Genomic DNA, 22859 nt, shown 5'->3' with positions numbered 1-22859 from the left:
TAGGCTTACAAAGAATAAACACCGGAGTCAATTTGCTCGACTATAAAGGTGGTGCTCCAGCATGGTCGCAGTGAAATGACTGAAACAAGTAAAAGAGTAAAGAGTATATATATATATATATATATATATATGTAAAAATTTAGATTCAGGTGAATATGGTACCAGAATTAAGTATGGTTTTATCCATACCGTTTCAAAATAAGGTGATTAAAGTCAAAATAAGCAACATGCTTATTTTGACTTATATATATATATATATATATATATATATGTATGTATATATGTCTGCATGTATGTATATATGTCTGCATGCATGTGCATGTGTATATTTTTTTTTCTCATATTATCATCAGAATTCTGTTTATTAATAAGAGTAAATATCACCTTGGACTTGACAGTTGTCAGCAATAGATTGCTGGGGAAAATCCATTCAGATATTAAATTCATTTAAAGCAGCAGACTGGCAAAATGATTAACTCACGGAGAATAAAATGCTTAATGGGATTTCAGTTGTCTTTATGTTCCTAGTTCAAATCCCACCAAGGTCGGGGTTGATGTAATAACTTACCCACACACCCATCCAAGCTTGCTGGTCTTATTCTAAAATTTGAAACTAAAATTCATTTTATTTACCTTCAAGAGTTTAAATCCAAATACAGAAATCCTTCGACTATCATGGGTGTTACATTCAAAAAACTCCCACAGAAATAATTAAAATATAAAAAAAAATAAATACCTATCGGCCACAGACACCCAGATATACCTAGGAGTCTGCAATATAAATTTACATCATGCTAAGCGAAACGCTCAGTGGTATTTCGTCTATCTTTACGTTCTGAGTTCAAATTCCACCAAGGTTGACTTTGCCTTTCATCTTTTCAGGGTCGATGAATTAAGTACCAGTTGCGTACTGGGGTGAATCTAATCGACTGCCCACTTCCTCCAAAATTTCGGGCTTTGTGCCTAGAGTAGAAAAGAATATGAATTTACATAAATTAGCCAGAAAAATCTGCAATGTACTGAGTGCTCGACAGGTGAACCGCGATGTTCTGAGTGTGTGATAGGTGAAGTGTGATATGGCAAAGGATTACTGCACAGGTTGACATATGCCATTTTTCTCTGTGTGTGTGTGTTATTCTTATATGAGGGTCAATTCTTCAGTTTACCAAAGCCATCGTTCTGGTGGCATTAAACCAGCCGAACCCTCTGTGCATGGCACAAAATGCTCAGCTGCATATCTTCCGGCTCTTTACGTTCTGAGTTCGGATTCTGTCAATGTTGACTTGGACTTTTGTTCAATCAGGGTCATTAAAAAAAGAAAAATCAAGTATTGTGGTCAATATAATCGACCTGCCCCTTTCTCCCTAAAATTACTGGCCTTATACCAACATTAGAAAGAATCATTAAGACCAAATTATAAGTATATAATGACCATCACCTCTTAATTTCTATTCTACTCTCTTTCCAGAGCTCAGTTGCATTACTCAAAAGTTCTATACATGACAATAACGATAATGTTCGTGAAGAAGCTTACCAGATCTTCCAGAAACATCCTCAGAAAGATAATCTTACCAAACAACATTTCAACATCATTCTAAGGTTTAAAGGAATTTGGCTTTCATTTTTTTCCTTCTTTTGCTTCTATTCTTTATTCTTTGGTTTTTATTCTTTATTCTTTTGCCTCTTTCCATCTTTTTTTGTTTTTATTCTTTTGCCTCTTTCCTTCTTTTTTTTTGGCTTTTGTTCTTTATTCTTTTACTTCTAGTCTTTATTCTTCTGCTTTTATTCTTTCTTCTTTGGTTTTTATTCTTTATTCTTTTGCCTCTTTCCATCTATTTTTTTTTTGTTTTTGTTCTTTATTCTTTTGCTTCTAGTCTTTATTTTTCTGCTTTTATTCTTTATACTTTTTCCCTCTTTCCTTCCTCTTTTGCTTTTGTTCTTTATTCTTCTGCTTTTATTCTTTATTCTTTTGTCTCTATCCTTCATTCTTTTCCTTTTATACTTTATTCTTTGGCTTTTATTCTTTATTCTTTTGTCTCTATCCTTCATTCTTTTCCTTTTATACTTTATTCTTTGGCTTTTATTCTTTATTCTTTTGTCTCTATCCTTCACACTTTTACTTTTATTCTTTATTTGGTTGCCTCCATCCTTTATTCTTTATTCTTTAGCCTTTTTACTCTTTATTCTTTTGTATTTTTCCAGTAAAAGTTATACATACCCCACTGTAATGAGAATGCGACGAGGTGTGATTAATGACATTCTCAAAACAATATCCTTCACACTGAAGTTACCAGGCAAGGAATGGCGAAAGGGTATCGGATCATCAAAGATTGGTGCCAGTTTCGGCATCACTATCAAAAATGGAATGGAATTACAACTGAGTACGTTGAATTCTTGTATTGTTAAGTCAACAGGAAGTAAAATTAGATGCAGTGCAAAGAATTCTGGGAGATTCTGTGTGTGTGTGTGTGGTGATGACAGTGTTGTTGTTATTGTTGTTTAACCATTTTGATGCCAACCTCCCTAAGACTACCGATCACTTAGCTAATGACTGAGTTGGCTGAAACTTCAAAGTTACTGTAAACATGTTTTCATTACAGTAATTCCTCGCCATATTGTGGTTCACCTATCGCGGTTTATTATTCAAACTTGCATCGATTCCTCCATGGTGTTGTTTCGCATTTATAATAAAATAAATGCGTACAAATTATAAAAATAATGAAAAAAAAATACACAGCATAGGTGCAGGAGTGGTTGTGTGGTAAGTAGCTTACTCCCAACCGTATGGTTCCGGGTTCAGTCCCACTGCATGGCACCTTGGGCAAGTGTCTTCTGCTATAGCCACAGGCTGACCAAAGCCTTGTGAGTGGATTTGGTAGACAGAAACTGAAAGAAACCCATTGTGTGTATATATATATATATATATATATATATATATATATATATATATACTATACATTTAAACACATAACAGAGATGTCCATAATAGGACATCTAACCCGCTAGAAGGAGCAGTCAAAACTCCAAACCACAATTGGTTTCAAGCTATTTTCAGCAAAATAAAATAATTTGCTAGGCCAGAAACCATTGGTTCAGGAAATAGATGGTAAATGTTTTTATTTTTCATTCCCTTTCGAAATTATCCCTAATTGTGGTTTGGAGTTTGACTGCTCCTTCTAGTGGATTAGATGTCCTATTACGGATATCTCTCTTATGAGTTTAAATGTACACTGTATGTATATATATATGACTAATATATAGTCTATTGACTAGTTTTTCCTTCTCGCTAGACCACTGGTAGCAAAAAGAATTTCTAAAATTTTTTGCTACCCTGAGATTTATTAATAATATATATATGTGTGTGTGTGTGTATATATTTGTGTGTCTATGTTTGTCTCCCCCATCGCTTGACAACTGATGCTGGTGTGTTTACATTCTCGTAACTTAGAAGTTTGGCAAAAGAGACTGATAGAATAAGTACTAGGTTTACAAAGAATAAGTCCTGGGGTCAATTTGTTCGGCATAAGGTAATGCTCCAGTATAGCCGTAGTTAAATAACTGAAACAAATAAAAGAATAAAAGAGAGTACAGTACTGTTTCTACTTTGTGGATTTTCACCAATCGTAAGGGGTTTTGGAACGTAATACGATAGTCAAGGGAATGCTTTCAAATTTTGGTTCAAGGTCTGAAGGGTCAGGAAACAGGCTTAGTCAATTATATTGACCCCGGTGTTCAACTCGCACTTATTTTATCAACCCTGTAAGGATGAAAGGCAAAGTTGACCACAGCTGAATTTGAATCCAGAACATAGAGAGACGAAATATTGCTAACAATTCTGTCAGCTTGCCACCTTAATGTCTTTATTATATTCTTTTCCACTCTAGGAACAAGGCCCAGGATTTTAGAGGAGGGGGGGACAGTCGATTAGATCGACCGCAGTACACAACTGGTACTTAATTCAGCGACTCCGAAAAGATGAAGGGCAAAGTTGACCTTGGTAGAATTTGAACTCAGAACGTAAAGACAGACGAAATCCCTCTCAGCATTTCGCCCGGCATTTCTGCCAGCTTCAGCACCTTCGTGTTTTTATTATATTAAAAACTGCTTTTATTGTAACTGAACATAAAAACAAACAGGAGTGGCTGTCGGGTAAGTAGCTTGCTTACCAACCACATGGTTCCGGGTTCAGTACCACTGTATGATACCTTGGACAAGTGTCTTCTACTATAGCCTCAGGATGTCCAAAGCCTTGTGAGTGGGTGGATTTGAAAGACGGAAACTGAAAGGAGCCTGTCATATGTGTGTGTGCATATGTGTATGTTTGTGTGTCTGTTTTTGACCCCCAGCATTGCTTGACAACCAATACTGGTGTGTTTATGTCCCCCCTGGGGTTGATTTGGTCGACTAAAGGCGGTGCTCCAGCATGTCCGCAGTCAAATGACTGAAACAAATAAAAGAACTAATATCAGTTATACATACATACATACATATATATATCATCATCATCATCATCGTCGTTTAACGTCCGCTTTCCATGCTAGCATGGGTTGGACGATTTGACTGAGGACTGGTGAAACCAGATGGCTACACCAGGCTCCAATCTGATTTGGCAGAGTTTCTACGGCTGGATGCCCTTCCTAACGCCAACCACTCAGAGAGTGTAGTGGGTGCTTTTACGTGTCACCCACACGAAGGCCAGTCAGGCGGTACTGGCAACGGCCACGCTCAAAATGGTGTATTTTATGTGCCACCCGCACAAGAGCCAGTCCAGGGGCACTGGCAACGATCTCACTCGAAAATCGTACGAAGGCCAGTCAGGCGGTTCTTTTACTTGTTTCATTCATTTGACTGCTTTCATGCTGGAGCACCACCTCTAGTCGAACAAATCGACCTCAGTACTTATTCTTTGTAAGCCTAGTACTTACTCAATTGGTCTGTTTTGTCAAACCACTAAGATATGGAGACATAAATGCATTAACATCGGTGTCAAGTGATGGTGGTGGGGGACAAACACAGATACATATACACACACACACATATACATATGACACGCTTTCTTTCAGTTTCCATCTGCCAAATCCACTGACAAGGCTTTGCTCTGAGGCTATAGTAGAAAACACTTGCCCAAGGTGCCACGCAGTGGGACTGAACCATGTGGTTGGAAAGCAAGCTTCTTACCACACAGCTACTCCTGTTCCTATATATATATATATGTGTATATATCATCATCATCATCATCATCATCGTTTAACGTCCGCTTTCCATGCTAGCATGGGTTGGACGATTTGACTGAGGACTGGTGCAACCGGATGGCTACACCAGGCTCCAATCTAATTTATATATATATATATATATATATATATATAAATCCAAGAAAGTTAGGGGTTATGAATCCAACCCACTAAGGGATAATATCTATCCAATATACTGCTGGAAGAATACCCATTTATTATTACAATAGTGTTTTGCTTGTTTCAGTTATTAAACTGGCCATACTGCCTTGATGAAATTTTAAATGTGTGCGTGTTGTGTTTGTATTTGTGTCTCACTCCATTACTTTGCAACCGGTGTTAGGTTATGTTTAATGTAGCAGTTTTGGCATCAGTGCTGAATGGAATAAACACCAAACATTTTCTTTCTCAAAATGTAATTAATTTGTTTGGCTTGAACTCCTTTGAGGCCCTTAAGACATGTCCTATGACTGAAACAAGTAAGAGATTAGGGTTAAGGAATTTATATCAACCCAGTTCATGAACCTGTAATGTCAGGAATGTGTCCCAGCTACTCATTTGTAATTAATACAACTGGAGAGGTGCATAATTATTTTGTCTGGTGTTGGATTGACAATTATTGCTTATGAGAAGGGACTAGAGCAATACAAGGAAGGCTGTTGAGAAATTATCTCTCTCTCTCTCTCTTTCCATCTATCTCTTTCTCTCCCTTTCTCTCTCTTTACTGCTGTCGTTCTTTCTCTTTTCTCTCTCATATCTCTTTCTCTCCCTTTCTCTCTCTTTACCACTGTCGTTCTTTCTCTTTTCTCTCTCTCTCTCTCTCTCTCTTTCCCTCTCTTTCTTTCTTCTACTCTCTCCCGTTCTCTCTATTTACCTCTCTCTCTCTTTCTTTCTCTCCCTCCATCTCTTTCTCTCACTCCCTTTCTCTTTCCCTCTCTCTCTTTTCTCCCCCCCTCTTTCTCCCTCATTAAAGAGATGACATTAAACATCATACAGCATTTAGAAGCTCATGGTTTAGTGGTTAGGGTGTTGAACTCGTGGTAAGATTGGGGTTTCAATTCCTGGACAGGGCGGTGCATTGTGTTCTTGAGCAAGACACTTCATCTCACATTGCTCCAGTCCACTCAGCTGACAAAAATGAATAATCCTGCAACAGACAGGCATCCTATCCAGAGAGGAATATATATGTTAGAGTAAAGTGGGAAACTGGCATTTGCTCCTCGTGGAGTAATGTGGATGGTCCATTTGGACTGATTTTCCAAATTCGGTTCAAATCCTACTAATGTTGATGAAATAAAGTACCAGCCGTGTACTGGCGGGAGGGGAGTCATTATTTTTTACCCTGCATGCATAAATGAAAGCAAGGTATTTTAGTTGCTCATCTTTGTCTGTGTGTTTGCAAAATTACTGGAAAACGGCTGAACAGATTTTCATCAAATTTGGCAGAAATGCTAATTGGGTGAGTGGCTTGAACTCATTAAATTTTGATTTGGTAAATATTTTCTCTGTTACTTATGCATAAACGATAAGCAGGGGAACTATCTCTTGATGTCATTTTGTTGAAATACGAATTCGAGATTATTACATTATATTTCATTTTATCCTTGTGTGTGTGTGCAGGGTATGCATCACCCCACCTTTCAGATGCCTTTTTTTTATTATTATTGTGGATCATCATGATGAACAACCTCATTGTCATCATCATCATCATCATCATCCCTACCATCAGCAGCAGCACCACCACCATCATCATTGTCGTTGTTATCATTATCATCATCATCCCCATCATCATCATCTTAATAACAATAATAATAACAATAATAATAATAATAATAATAATAAAAATAATAATAATAGTAATTGATGAGTACCATTTTTACCCTGATGCAGTACCAGGCAGTGGCTCTCATGGCTTTTTATCTTAACTGATTGGAAGAGTTATCATTTACATTGTTTTGTCTTGGTATAAAAGATGGGCTACAGCAAATATTCTGCTCAGTACCACAGATTTACTTGTCAGTTGTTTGACCGTAATCAGTTGAGCATGTCCCTTGGTGGCTGACGATACGTGCATCTCTAATCACAAGCAGAAGTAGTGGGAGAGCATCATAGCCATGTGTTGAGAGGAATTCTTTGGGGTTTGAATAATTCACCTTTGGAAACATGGGTGTTTTGCTCAACATCCTTAAACAAACCTTATTCAGGGACCTTTTGAGTGGGATGGGCTACTTGACTTGAAGAAAAGTCTAACTGTGCCTCACCTGCGACGTCATGCGCTGTTTATCTTGATATGAGACCACTATGTCACGCACATATGGTTGTGATGCATGTGCCTAGTGTACCCTTATTAGACGGGCAGTCATGATGGGTATAATGAGCTTCGTATATTTTACCCCAGTGTAACTTTGATGGCATGCACTGCTCACTCACTCACTCAATAATAATAATAATAATAATAATAATAATAATAAAAATCATCATCATCATCATCATCATTTAATGTCTTTTGTCCTTGCTGGCATGAATAATAATGAAAGCCAATCACATATATGTAATTAATCCATTTCAGAGACACAGAGTGGCTTTTTCAAAATTGATGTTCACGATGAAGCCTTTGCTGAGGCACATGTTGGTCTTCTTCATATCAACATTGACATATTTCGTGCCAAACTCTGTTTCAGGGGTCACATCAAATATGAACTGAATATTTTGAAGGTCAGGCTTGTAGTTTTGCATATTTTCTGCTCTTTTTTTTTTTAGCAAATTATTAAAAAAAATTTTTTTATCTGTTTTAATGATTGTTTTGTGATGGGAGTGGTAGTAATGTGTGGGTTTTGGTGATGATGGTAGTAATGGTGGTGGTGGTGGTTGTGGTAGTGGCGGTCGGGGTGATGGTGGTGGTGGTGGTTTTTGATGGTGGTGGCAGTTGTGGTAGTGGTTGTGGTGGTGGTTGTGGTTGTGGTAGTGGGGGTGATGGTGGTCAGCAGTTGTGATGGTTTCTGTAGTGGTTTTGGTAGTGGTGATGGTGGTAGTGGGGAAGTGATGAGGGTAGTGATGGTAATGGTGGTGGTGGTGGTTGTGGTAGTGGTGGTGGTGGGTTCTGTGGTGGTAGTGGTGGGGTGATGGTAGTATTTCTTTCCTTTTTTTCTAATAACTATTTCTCACTTAGGCACAAGGCCAGCAATTTCAACAGGAGGAAATAAGTCAATTATGTCAAGCCCCAGCATATGACAAGTACTTTATTTTATTAACCCCAGTGGGGAAGAAAGGCAAAGCTGACCTCGGTGGAATTTGAACTCAGAACATAAAGAGCTGAAAGAAATGCCAGCAAGCATTTTATCTGATACACTAATGTTTCTGTCAACTCACCACCTCATAGGGTAGTATAGTAAAGACCCCCTATGGACATGAATGACTATGGGATTGCATCTAAAAAGTTCCCCTCTGAGGCACAAGTCCAGGCAAGGTTGTTTATGGAAGACCAGCAGTCACCCATGCATACCAGCCCCTCCCTCCACACCATTATATGTACATAGGGTAAAGAGTAAAGACCCCCATCGGTCATGAATGAACATGGGATTGCATCTAAAATGTTCCCCACCGAGGCACAAGTCCGAGCAAGATTGTTTGCGGAAGACTATCAGTCGCCCATGCATACCTGCCACCCCTCTCCACATCACTGATGTTATCCAAGGGAGAGGCAAAGGGGCCAATACAGCTTGGTACCAGTGATGTCACAACTCATTTCTACAGATGAGTAAACTGGAGCAACATGAAATAAAGTGTCTTGCTCAAGAACACAACCTGCAGCCCGGTCTGGGATTCGAACTCACAACCTCATGATCATAAGCTCGATGCTCTAACCACTGAGCCATGCACCTTCACACAAGACTTTTCTATACTATTCTATATTACATTATAGTACACTTCTCTATACTATACTATCTGTTACTATACAATGCACCAGTCACTTGTGAGTCCCTCATGAATGCTACTGGTAACATGGAATCTAAAACAACTAGGGGTGGACCCAATGGAGATCCTAAGGGGCACATGCACTCCTCAAGAAAAAAAGTGTACCCTTCTAAATAATGTTATTACGTCCTTTCCTCCTGGAACTGTTTTCCCTTCTGACCTTGTGCCCTCCCTTCGAAAAATTCCTGGGACTGGCCTTGACAACCTGTTGCATGGTTGGGTCGTCAGCAACTAACCTGGCACCCCCACTAGGCTTACCTGTTGAGGAGGGTTGCTAGAAATCTAGCAGGATTAAAAGCAAAACCTGTCAAAGGGATGGATAAATCTAGTGTTGGTTCAATGACTATTTAGCAATAGCATGGGCCCTCAGAAATTCTGGGTTAGTGCCCACTGGAAGTGAAGCACCCTTCAGCTTTTGTTAAAGCATGCCTCTAAGTATTCCCCCACTTCCTCACCGGACAGAACACCAGTACATCACCAGTCCATCAGCTTACCAGCTGAGTGGACTGGAGCAATGGGATTTGAAGTGTTTTGCTCAAAAACACAATGCATTGCCTGATCCAGGGATTGAAACCACAATCTTATAGTCTTAAAGAATAGTCTTGAAAAAAAGAGTATATTATAGTGAGGTATAATTCAGTATTCAGAACAGTTTCAGCACGAAACCCTCATCAATCTAAGAATTTTGTCCAATGTGTTAGTGATTCTATCCGCTCACTGCCTTATAATGTAACCTTGACTGGAAGGTACATGGCTTGGTGGTTAGGGTATTTGGCTCACAGTCATAATGTCATGATTTCAATTCCTGGTGGCACATTGTGTCCTTGAGCAGGACATTTTATTTCACATTGCTTCAGTCGACTCTGCTGGCAAATATAAGTTGTACCTTTTATTCAAAAGGGCCAGCTTTGTTGCATTCTGTGTCACGCTGATTCACACAGAGAACTACGTTAAGGGAACATGTGTCTGTGGAGTGCTCAGCTACTTGTGCATTAATTTCACTATCTGGCTGTTTCATCAATCGGGTTAACCGGAAGCCTCATCATTGTGACAGACAGTGTGCCAAGGTAACCTTATGAATTTTTTTGTTTTATGCCAGCAGCTGAAGAGATGTAGAAATTGGTAAATAATTCTTCAAAATTGTTTCTATTGTTTCAGGAATACGGCATTAATGATGTGGCAGATGTGGTCAAGATTTTTGATAAAATGTTAGATAAGTTGGTAAGACCAGTGAAAGAAGGGATTAAAAGCTTTAAAACAATCATCAAGCTGTTCAAGAAAAAAGGAGCATCAGGGATTATTGGAGAACTTGTAGAAACAGTGCGGAAATTGCCAACCATCATGAAGGACTTACTGCCCAAAGTCACAGCGTTTCTGCATAAGATTCTCCACATAAATGGATTGAGATGGGTGGAAGACATCAAACATCTGGTGCTGAGAGTTCGATCTTTAATAGAAGATGTTGTACATGATGTGTTGACTTTCTATCATGTAAGTAAACGTTTTGTTTTCTGACTTTCTTTTACTTGTTTCAGTCAATGGCCTCTGCCCATGCTTGAGCATCAACTTGAAGGGTTTTAGTCAAACGGTGCCACGTAAAAAAGCACCTGTGCTGGCACCACAAAATAAAAGTGCATTCTTGCTAGCACCATGGGAAAAGTACCTGTGCTGGGACCATGTGAAAAGCACCCAGTACACTCTGTAAAGGGGTCGGCATTAGGAAGGTCATCCAGCTGTAGAAAGCATGCTGAAACAGATGACTGGAGTCTGGTGCAGCTCTCTGGCTTGCCAGCTCTTGTCAAACTGTCTGACCCATGCCAGCATGGAAAACAGACGTTATGGCATGATGATGATGGTGAGGATAAGGATGAGGATGATGATGATGATGATGATGATGATGATGATGATGATGATGATGATGATGAGGATAAGGATGAGGATGATTGCAATGATGGCGATGATGAAGGTAATGATGATGGTGAAATTGACTCCAGTAATTATGTTTCTGTTTTTTCCTGTTTTTTTTTTCTAAGTTTGGTACTTATATTATATTTTATCAGTCTCCTTTTCTGAACCACTAAATTACAGGGACATAAACAAACCAATACAGGTTATCAAGCAGTGGGGAGGGATGACAAACCCAGAGACACCAAGTCACACTAACACATCATCATCATCATCATCACCATCATCATCATCATCATCTTCATTATCATCATCATCATTGCTACCACCACCACCACCACCACCACCACCGTCATCATCGTTGTGGTCATCATTAACTCTGATTACTCTCACACACACCCCTATTTTATTTTATTTTATTTTATTTTATTTTATTTTATTTCTTATTGTCGGCAGAGCATTGTGGATTCAGTGACTGTGACTCTGCCACACATAGGGAAACAGCTGTGGGATTCAATCAACAAAATCATTGAAGCGATCAAGCATGTCTTTAAGAGTCCTGTGCAGACTTTCTCATCCATCACTCAGCAGATACAGAGGTAGAGAGCCTTTTTCTTATTTTAATCTTTTATCTTTTATTTGTTCCAGTCATTAGACTGTGGCCATGCTAGGGCACTACCTTGAAGAATCTTTAGTCGAATTAATGAACTCCAGTACAATTTTCTCATTCAAACCTGGGACTTTTTCTGAGGAAAAGAGATCCAGGTTTTAAGTACTTTGAAGTAGTTTGAAGGTGAGTTGAAAGCCCTATGGTGATGGGATATGGTGGCAGGAACAGACAAAAGATGATGCTGGAAGTTCCGAGCCAGAGTCCCCATACATAGGCAGCACAGAGGGTGACAGCTGTTTCTTTCTAGAATCTGAAGGCACCTGCAAGACTTATATTCTCCTTTGTGTAGCAAGCAGTCCTATCTGGGTGTAACACTGCTTCTCAGATATCAAAGGAAGGGTGAGAAAAGGAGCCCTAATAAAATGCAGATGTCTGGCCATCCAGTTTATTGCAGTGGAGATAAAAATAATAAAACGAGAGCACTCAGAGAGCGCAAACCTCCGCCAAGGCAACGCCAATGTCCTATCACCGATTAGCCAGAGATGATTTTTAAAATAAGAATATCTGAAATAAACTTGACTGCGCTCGTAAATGAGAATACTAAAAATGAACCCGACTGCTCTCAAAAATTAAGTAAAAGAAGAGGAAAAATAATCCAGAATCCTTGTGCAGTACCAGATCGATCCCAAAATCTAATCAGTTTGTGCCAGTCATGAGGCCAAATATCTCTGAAAGTTTCATCTGAATCCATCCAGCGGTTATTGAGATATCTTGTCCACAGACAAACAAACAAACACAACTGAAAACAATAAAAGAAACGTGCTAATCTTTGGTAGTTAGCAAGTAAGAACTTTACCAAACAGCAAAGATGGCCTAGAAAGAAATAGAGCACTAATTACAAAGGCGATCAGCTTATAGGATATTAATATTATGGCTGTAAGTGAAACCTGGCTTGCAGATACTGGTGAGTTAGAAGTTGGAAGTTGCCCTACATTTTTTGGAGCAGAAAGCTGGTAGATGAGCCAAGAATTCATGGTGTGGCATCTACCATTTAATTGGCTTTACTTTGCAAATTGTCATCCATCCCTCAAGCTGTTGAAGAGTGTCTCATGACATTCTGTATACTTCATCTATGCACATTATCAGTGCATATGCACCTACTCTATACTCTTGTTTACAAGAGTACAACCTTTTCTACTCCAGATTGCAGACAGTTATCAGTAAAAGTCGATATCAGGACAAAGTCATATTGATGGGTGATCTTAATATCAAAATAGGAGACAAACACAATGTGGTCAAAAATTAATAGGAAAACATGGAACGGGAAAGATGAATGTAAGCAGTTTACAACTGTTGTCTTTTTGTCAATAATTTGGTTGAATAATTACAAGCAGAATGATTCAACAGGCAGATAAATGTTAAAACACCAGGAAGCATTCCTGATCTGGTAACTGGCACATGCTTGACCATGTCATAACTAATAGCAAAGACTGCAACGATGTCAGATTAACCAGAGCTTACAAAATTCCTGAGTGTTGCTCATATCACAGTAAGGTATTTGCTAAACCCTATACAAGGTATATGTATGGTATTTGTAAAACCATATACCATATACAAAGAGGCCATTGAGATCCAATATAGCTCTGAGAATAAATATGTTTTCTTTAACAAATCTGGATATGACAAAAGAGTTTGAAATACCTCTTTATTTAAAGCTTGGGAATACAGAGGAAAACAATGATCCTGAAGTTTTGTGACATAATATTCATGACAAAATCAAATCATATCTTGAAGAAGTTCTAGGATTCATTAACCCTTTCATTACCAAGCCAGCTAAAACTGCCTCTGGCTCTGAGTACAAATGTCTTGTTTTCATAAGTTTTGAATTAAAATCATCCACCAAACCTTAGTCACAATTTATGTCCCTAACACTAGCTGAATGATAACTAGGTTATTTTACTAAATTCTTTGTTATATTTAAAATTAATTGAAAGAAGCACAGAGCATCTCATCAGAAATAGGGTAACGAAAGGGTTAAACACAAACATCAAAATTGGTTCGATGAGAATGATTCTCAAATAAAACCTCTCCTAAAAACTATGCACAAAAGATGCAAGGCATGGATTTCCAACAAAAACTGACCATCTTTCATTTCCTTATATATTTCCTCTTAGAAAACTGCTCAGCAAAAATGACATGAGATGAAAAATTCTTAGTGAGCGAAAAAAAGCCGAAGAATTGGAACTGGTTGCTAACTCTCACAACTAAGAGTATTGTATGACAATCTGAAAGATGCAAAATCTGAAAGATACAAAATCTGAAAGGTCCAAAAAAAGGGTGATACAGAATCTATTCTTTCTAATGACGAGTCAAAAACTCTTAAGTAGCAAAGATGAAATTCTGAAAAAATAGGCTGAACACTTTAAATCTGTATTAAATCAAGAATCCACTATTGATCCTGAAGTACTCAATAAAATCCTTCAGAGACCTATAATTGAGGGATCTGCAAAAGATCCTTCCTTGGAAGAGATTAGTACTGCTATTAAAAAACTTTCCAACGGTAAAGCTCCTGAATAAAACTGTATTCCCATAGAAGTGTACAAAAATGGTGGTAGGTAACTTGTTAGAAAGCTGTGCAAATCGATCTGTTTGACCTGGGAAGCTATATCTGTCCCCCAACAGTTCAAAGATGCATCTATAACACGTTTGTACAAAAACAAAGGAAAGAGGAGTGTTTGTAATAACCATAGGGGAATACATTTGTTGTGCATAGCCGGAAATTCTTGTGAGGGTGATTCTTTACTGCCTCAATAAGCATGTAATAAACAGTGCATACCCTGAATCCCAATATGGATTTGGGGCTGGAAGAGACCCAGTTAACATGATTGTTGCCCTTATGGAAATTGAAAAAAACCACACATAAGCAAAATACTGATTTGTACATGGTGTTTGTCAACTTGACCAAGGTCTTTGATACAGTGAATCATGAGGCGCTTTGGAAAATTTTGTCAAAAGATGATAAGAGTAATAGCATCCCTGCATAAAGAAATGAGGGCAACAGTGATATCTAGTTGCCACTGGAACCAAACAGGGTTGTGTTTTAGCTTGTGTACTTTTTGTTATATTCTTTTCAATGATGCTCCAGCATGCTTTTAGGGATTCCCATGGTGTAAAATTTAAGTTTCACACAGAAGGAAGTCTACTAAACCTAAATAGGCAAGCTTCAGATCGAAAAGAAAAAAGACCAAAGAAGAGATTCCATGTGATTTTCTTTTTGCTGATGATTGCACTTGGATTTTATCATACACTTGAGGGAATTTAGGACATAGTCAACAGGTCTGCTACAGCAGCCCATGCATTTAGGTTGACTATCAGCATCAAGGAGACTGAAGTTTTATTCTAACTAAAACCTGGGGCAGGACATACTCAAGATTCAACAAGCCACTCAAATGGCTTTTAAATATCTTGGAAGTACATTAAACTTTAAGAGTCTTCTTAATGATGATAACAATGTTTGAGTATCTAAAGCAAAAAGTGCTTTTGGAAAACTTTCCCATCGTCTGTGGGATGAACATGGTGTCTATTTGAAAACTAAGTATATACAAATCTTGTATTTTGAGCACATTTTTGTATGAGGCTGAAGTACGGACTCCCTACTACAGACATGTCAAGAAACTTGAAACCTTTCACATGTGTTGTCTGCTCAATATCTACAACTCTTTTGCTGAACTACTAATTTACAGAGATGTAAACACACCAACACCATTTGTGAAGCAGTAGGAGTGGACACAAACATAGAAGCAAAAGTATGCACACATGACAGGTTTCTTTCAGTTTCCATCTACTATATATTCACTCACAAGGCATTGGTGACTAAGGTTTGGTGGGGGATTTTAATTCAGAGCTTTTGTAAGAAAGACATTTGTACTACAGAGCCAGAGATGGTTTCAGCTGGGTTGGTATCAAAAGGGTTAAGAATTGTTTCTCTATTATATATTTTAAGCCTTTTGTTACTGTATTAATTTTAAAATCCTCTGTTTCTTTCAATTAATTTTAAATATAACAAAGAATTTAATAAAATAACTTAGTTATCATTAAGCTAGTGTTAGGAACATAAATTGTGACTAAGGTTTGGTGGAAGATTTTAATTCAGAACTTATGAAAACAAGACATTTGTAGTACGGAGCCAGAGGCAGTTTCAGCTGGGTTGGTATCGAAAGGGTTAATGCCATCAAATATTGTACTATTTTACTTTTTCACTTGTTTTAGTTATTGGTGGTGGCCACTTGGAGGGTTTAGCTCAGTGGTTCTCAACCTGTGTCCATATGAACCCTGGGGGTTACTTATGAGATTTTGTTGCTAAAATTTATGAGCAATAAATTGGTTATACTTCTACAATGCACAAAATATTTAAACAGATTTTTTTATCCAATCCATATTATTCAATTATCCTTTCAACTTGAAGCACAAGGCCTCAAATTTGGGGGAAGAGAATAAGTCAATTACATCGACCCCAGTGTGTAACTGGTACTTATTTAATCAACTTTGAAAGGATGAAAGGCAAAGTCGACCTTGGCAGAATGATAATATTATTTAGTTATAAAAATATAATGGGATTCTTTTAAACAGTTGGGTCCAGTAGGGTAAAATAGGAGGCAAAGAGGTCCAGAGGCAAAAAGGGGTTGAAAACCACTGGTAAGTTTAGTATTTATTCTATCATTCTTTTTTGTTGAATGGCTAAGTTATGGAGATGTAAACAAACCAACACTGGATGTCAAGTGATGGCAGTGGTGGTGGAGACAAACACAACACATACACACATATTCACACACACACAAATATATATATTATCAGTTCCCCCACAGTCTCTGTCAATGAAATTCATTTAAAAGCCATTGCGCCAAATTAGAGGGATGTAAACAAGCCAACACTGGATGTCAAGTGATTGTAGTGGTGGTGGCTACAAACACAACACATGCACACACATATATACGGTCAGTTCCCCCAGTCTCTGTCAACAAAATTCCTTTAAAAGCCATTGCACCAAGTTAGAGGGATGTAAACAAACCAACACCAGTTGTCAGGTGGTAGTGGGGACAAACACAGGGAGAAAGACACACAAATATCCATCCAGTTCCTCTCTTGAGATACACTCTCCCATCAATTTCCCTCATTAAACTACCATTAATGAAGGAGCCTCTATCTAGTTACTTGATCTGGTAGAAATAACAGCCAAGTTTTCCTCAAATCAAACCCTACCATTTTAAATAAGGACACATCAGATACTGTGACCTGGAGCTTCCTTGGTATACATAAAAGACGTGTGAGTCATGCTGGAGGGCCTTTGATCATAGGACTGCTCACTCAAATCTAACCTAGGGCTAAAGAACAATAATAACTTACCAACCTCATCTGAGAATCATTAATTCTTCAACCAAAACGAAATATTTTCTTATAATTCCAGAATCAAAATGGCCCTAAAAGAAGGAATCAAAGCCAAAAACCGAATTGTTGAAGCCGCATTTTTTGCAAAAGGTAAGACTTTGAGTTGTTCACTAGCGTTACTGGGCAAGAAACTAGTGCTCCTGCCTATTGTTTGTGTGTATGTGTGTGTGTGTGTGGGGGGGGGGTCACGATCAACTTAATTGCTTTACATGGTTTAGTCCATTCTTTCAAATGGTTTAGTCCACTGCCTTTACTGGTCTATCTAATTGCTTAAATCGGTCTACCTCACTGCCTAAGCTAGACCAGTCCATTGCCTAAGGTGGTCCATCTTATTGCATTAAATAGTTCAGATCTCATTGCCTTAGATGGTCTAGTCCATTTCCTAAGGTGTTTGGGAAGCCATTGTATAATGTTTTAGGTAATCCATCTTACTATCTTTGGGCAGTCCAAGTTGGTCCAACCCATTTTCTAAGACTCAGTCTAAGATTGCCCAAACTACAGCCAATGGTTGTCCATCTCATTCCCTAAGGTAATACAACTTAATTTTCTTAGGTGGACCAGGTCATTACCTGAGAGAGTACAAATCCTATTGTCTACAGAAATGTGATCAATATTTGGGAAAAATTTGACGAAATATTAAAAAAAGACTTTGTTTTTGTGTTGGAAAATAGAAATAAAAGAAAAATGTGAAACAAAGAATTCTCCTCTGATATCTCAAAGAAATTGGAAGAAATGGTGAAGCACCAGACTAAATATCTTACACAATTCAGAGCCACGGAAGGTGTGGCTACATGGTTACTTTACATGCTAAGTATAACAGCTAAATCTCTTTTAAATCAAATGACATTGTCTTAAAATAACGAAGAACGGGTTAGACAAATGATGTCAAAACAAAGACGAGATGGTCATGATTGGAATGCCTCTCATTATATAAACTCACTTCTCATTATATAAACCTCACTGCCGGCTGAACCAAGGTGTATTTGGGGCTAAAAGTCATCATTGCCATCCTCATCATCCTCATCATCATCACTATTACCATCCTCATTGTCATCATCCTCATCATCATCATCAATGATGACAACAGCAGCAGCTGAAGCAGGAGCAGCTACATAAAATTTATCTTTTTCTCTTTCTTTTTCTTCTTTTTTTTTTTTCCAGGCACAGCACCATATTGGATGATAATGAAAAAAGATATTGTCGGAATCATTAACGAAGTAAAAACTGTAATTAAGTCAATAACATCACATTTCAAAAATGCTAATTCAACTTCTGTGGCCCTTTTCATACCTGAAGATCTCAAAAAGGTAACTTTTCTCTTTCTTTTGTTCTTTTATTTGTTTCAGTCATTTGACTGGGGCCATGCTGGAGCACCGCCTTTAGTTGAACAAGTCAACCCCGGGACTTATTTTTTGTAAGCCTAGTACTTATTCTATCAGTCTCTTTTGCAAAACTGCTAAGTTACGGGGACGTACACACCAACGCCGGTTGTCAAGCGATGGTGGGGGGACAAGCACAGACATACAAACATACACACACACACATACTCACACCCACACACACACACATACTCACACCCATACACACACACATACGCACACACACACATATATATATATACGACGGGCTTCCTTCAGTTTCCGTCTACCAAATCTACTCACAAGGCTTTGGTTGGCCCGAATGACACCTGCCAAAGGTGCCACGCATGGTTCCAGGACTGAATCCAGAACCATGTGGTTGGTAAGCAAGCTACTTACCACACAGCCACTCCTGTGCCAGTATCTTGTTTCTTTTCTTCTTTTTATTAATGTTCCATGCTCTTTAGGGCTCAGATTATCTGTCTGTCTATTTATGTATGTATGTATGTATGTATGTATCTATCTATCTGTCTATCTGTCTATCTATCTGTCTGCCTGTCTGTCTGTCTATCTATCTATCCCTCTCTCTATCTCTCTATCTACCTATCTATCTATCTATCTATCTATCTATCTATCTATCTATATATCTATCTATCTATCTCTCTCTCTCTATCTATCTATCTTTTCAATCTATCTATCTATCTATATATCTATCTCTCTCTCTCTCTCTCTCTCTATCTATCTATCTATCTTTTCAATCTATCTATCTATCTATATATCTATCTCTCTATCTCTCTCTCTCTCTCTATCTATCTATCTATCTTTTCAATCTATCTATCTATTTATCTATCTATCTATCTGTATCTCCCTTTATTTCTATTCCTGATCCAATCTACAGCGAAGACATGAATGGTTTTTGATGAAGGAACTGACTGGAGAGCTGTGGGACATTATTCGTCCCTTGCATAGCATAAGTGACATCGCCACACCCTTTGTACGTCTATTTAAAGACATCGTTAACATAATTAAAACAGTGAAGAAAGCCTATGAGTTCACCAAGAAAACGTAAGTCATATTTTGTGATGCCCTTACCACCATTATTCCATACCCTTCCCTCATTTTAGATATTCAATAAACTACCCTCTCAGACACACACACACAGACTTAGGGTTTGGTCTTTTGTAAACCCTATGATTCACAAGGCCAAAACCATGGAAACTGGGTTTCTATGGTGTACAAGTGAGTGGGGTTACAACATTTCCCTACTCTGGACTGGATACCCACATGTGATGGGGTTAACTTCCCAGCTATTGTTGGGACTCCTTTACAGCTTAGTGGACTGTGGCTATATGAAAGGAAGTGCAGAGTTCACTTCCCAGCTGTTGCTGGAACACATTTACAGGTGAGTGGACTGGGGTCATATGAAAGGAAGTGTTAGGTCTGTCATGAGCCCTAAGAATTCACGAGGATGGAACTTAATGTGGCTTCCATTAGATATAAGGGGGTTGAGATTGTGGCACTCACCTCTTGAATGGGAGACCATCGTCATTGTCATCATTGGTGTTAAGTCATATCCGAGTAGCAGATGTCTTCATGGGTGTGATAAAAGATACTGGTGCCTGAGGTGGAAGTTTAGGCCAAGGGTTGTATAGAAGAGCCAGGGATCACTCTGTTGCTAAATGAAAAGGCCAGATGGGTGTGGCAAAAGGCTTTGACAGCTCAATCACTTGATTGATTCAGGATGTAAAAGTGAACTGCAGTATAACACTGATTTAGTCTTTGGCTTAATATTGAGAATGTCAAATGCAGTGAGCTGGCAGTCATATTAGCACACCAGGTGAAATACTTACTGGTATTTTCTCTGTCTTTATGTTCTGAGTTCAAATTCCGCCGAGGTCGACTTTGTCTTCCATCCTTTTGGGGTCGATAAATTAAGTACCAGTTGTGTACTGGGGTTGATATAATTGACTGGTCTCCTCCCCCAAAATTTCGGGCCTTGTGCCTAGAGTAGAAAAGAATATTGAAAATCTCATGAAGCAAATATATAATGGATGTGTGTGTGTCTGTGCACTGCATGCACAGTACACTACATGGCAGTACAACTGCCATGTAGATGCACTATATGGCAGTACAACCTCACTTGCCAGTGGCGGTCAGTAGACTAATGCCTGAGGGTCACATCAAGTGACTTCTAGTGGCAGAAACCTGAACTACAATGGGCTTGTCCTGCAGAGAACATCTCTGGTTACTTTTGGGTACAGCCCTTGTTTATATATATATATATATATATATATATATATATATATATATATACACAAACATACTTGTACATTTGTATATAATAAACATTAAGGCAAAGTAAACATCTCAAGTCGTATACATTATTATTATAGGAAGAAATTCAAAATCTTACAGCTGTTTCTGGGATATCCCCGAATATGGGATATTCTGTCATCAGAGACAAACAGGGGAAAAAAAATATATGGAAAATGAGAATGGTATATATTAATGAAACGACGACATAGAGGAAGGGAGTAAAAGAATAAAGAGATGAAAGAAAAAAGGAAAAAAGAAGCATAAAAGTTCATAGTTCAACTTTCTGATGTTGTAGAAACAAAAGCATAAGTCCTTAGGTGCAATCCTGTGTAGACCCATGGAGGTTAAAATCTTGATATAGTAATCATCCAGAGAAAAAAGATGCGAACATATCAATGTTCAATAACAGGATGGTAGTGGAGATGGCTATTCTCATTTTCCCTATTTTTCTTCCTATTTGTCTCTGATGACAGAATATCCCATACTTGGGGATATCTCAGAAACAGCAGTAAGATTTTGAATTTTCTCCAATGATAATATTGTATATGACTTGAGGTATGTATATATATATATATATATATATATATATATATATATATATATATATATATGTACATACATATGTATCTATATATGTATATATATATGTACATACATACATATGTATCTATATATATGCATATATACATGTATGTTTATATAATGCTAGCAGAAATACCCGGCGTTGCCCGTGTTAAAGAGAATAATGAAATCTAAAAACGCCGTCTAGACTACGCATCATCTTTATATATAGAGATGTATATACACACACGCACCCAAACACACATATATATATGTATATCAATATAAATATATGAAAGTCAATGAAGTTTCGTAAAAGAAGGTGATCATGTACATACTTTCTTGCTGTTGTGATTATAACACCTCATTGTAAACTATGTTCCTTCTTTTCCCTTGTGGAGCATATACAAATAGGTTTTTTGTTGCTGCCCACTCTTGAGCAGCCAACATACAGTTGTCCATGTGAGAAGCAGGGCTCTTCCAAGAGAAGACCAGCTACAGACAGTGTTTGACCCTGATATTTGTTTATGGACATGGCAAAAGTCACACGAAGGGGGAATTGTAGTCTTCTGAATGTAAAAGGAATGTCTGCTCCTGATGGAGTAAAAGGAATTCTTGGAATAAAGACGTCATCCCCTTTTGCACATCCAGAAAGAATGGTAGCCTCGATAACGTGTGACATCATTTTCTAAATAATGCTCATCTGTTATGTTCGGGTTAAAATTTCATCAACATCAAAAATATATGAATTTTCATGGGAGTTATGGCCGTTATGCAAAGAATATAATTTCCAAATTTCATAAAGATCCATTCAGTACTTTTGACGTAGTTTTGGATAAGAAAACAAATGACTAATGTGTGTGTTTGTGTACATGTGTATGTGTGTGTGATGGGTGTATATATGTATAGATATCTGTATGCATGTATATATGTGTACATATTACATGTACATCTATATATATATATACATCTACACATATGTATACATATACATGTATGTATAGATCTATATATATATATATATACATATACGTGTAGATCTATATGTATACATATACATCTCTCTCTCTCTCTCTCTTTCTCTCTCTCTCTCTCTTTCTCTCTCTCTCTCTCTTTCTCTCTCTCTCTCTCTCTTTCTCTCTCTCTTTCTCTCTTTCTCTCTCTCTCTCTCTGAAAGTATCTGTCATTACAGTATCGAAATGGTGTACATATACATGTATATGTATACATATACATCTCTCTCTCTCTCTCTTTCTGTCTCTCTCTTTCTCTCTTTCTCTCTCTGTGAAAGTATCTGTCACTACAGTATCGAAATGTGATTGTTTCAGTTAGTGGAATAGTTTCATTTTTAAAGTGAAAGTATTTGACATGAGTGTTTTTGTTTCACTTTTGACACGTAATACTTAAATAGTGGAGGAGATATTATGTTGCCGTGTGCTCGAACTCTGCAAGAAGTTA

The 22859-nt window shown here is 37.8% G+C and overlaps 1 protein-coding gene across 1 annotated transcript in view; it reads left to right on the top strand.

Moving 5' to 3' along the window:
• Positions 1-22859, top strand: part of LOC106878080 (uncharacterized) — a 217030-nt gene that overhangs the window by 70117 nt on the left and 124054 nt on the right. The window contains exons 16-23 of the mRNA XM_089342991.1: positions 1469-1599; positions 2203-2381; positions 7801-7946; positions 10365-10697; positions 11568-11710; positions 17186-17256; positions 18328-18473; positions 19423-19589. Of these exons, the coding sequence (XP_089199117.1) occupies positions 1469-1599; positions 2203-2381; positions 7801-7946; positions 10365-10697; positions 11568-11710; positions 17186-17256; positions 18328-18473; positions 19423-19589 (1316 nt within the window). The remainder of the gene's footprint in view (positions 1-1468; positions 1600-2202; positions 2382-7800; positions 7947-10364; positions 10698-11567; positions 11711-17185; positions 17257-18327; positions 18474-19422; positions 19590-22859) is intronic.

The sequence above is a fragment of the Octopus bimaculoides genome, chromosome 26 (genome assembly GCF_046866305.1).
Source record: "Octopus bimaculoides isolate indiv1 chromosome 26, ASM4686630v1, whole genome shotgun sequence".
NCBI lineage: Eukaryota > Metazoa > Mollusca > Cephalopoda > Octopoda > Octopodidae > Octopus > Octopus bimaculoides.
The sequence above is the reverse complement of the archived record's forward strand: the minus strand, read 5'-3'. Positions and strand labels throughout refer to the sequence as shown.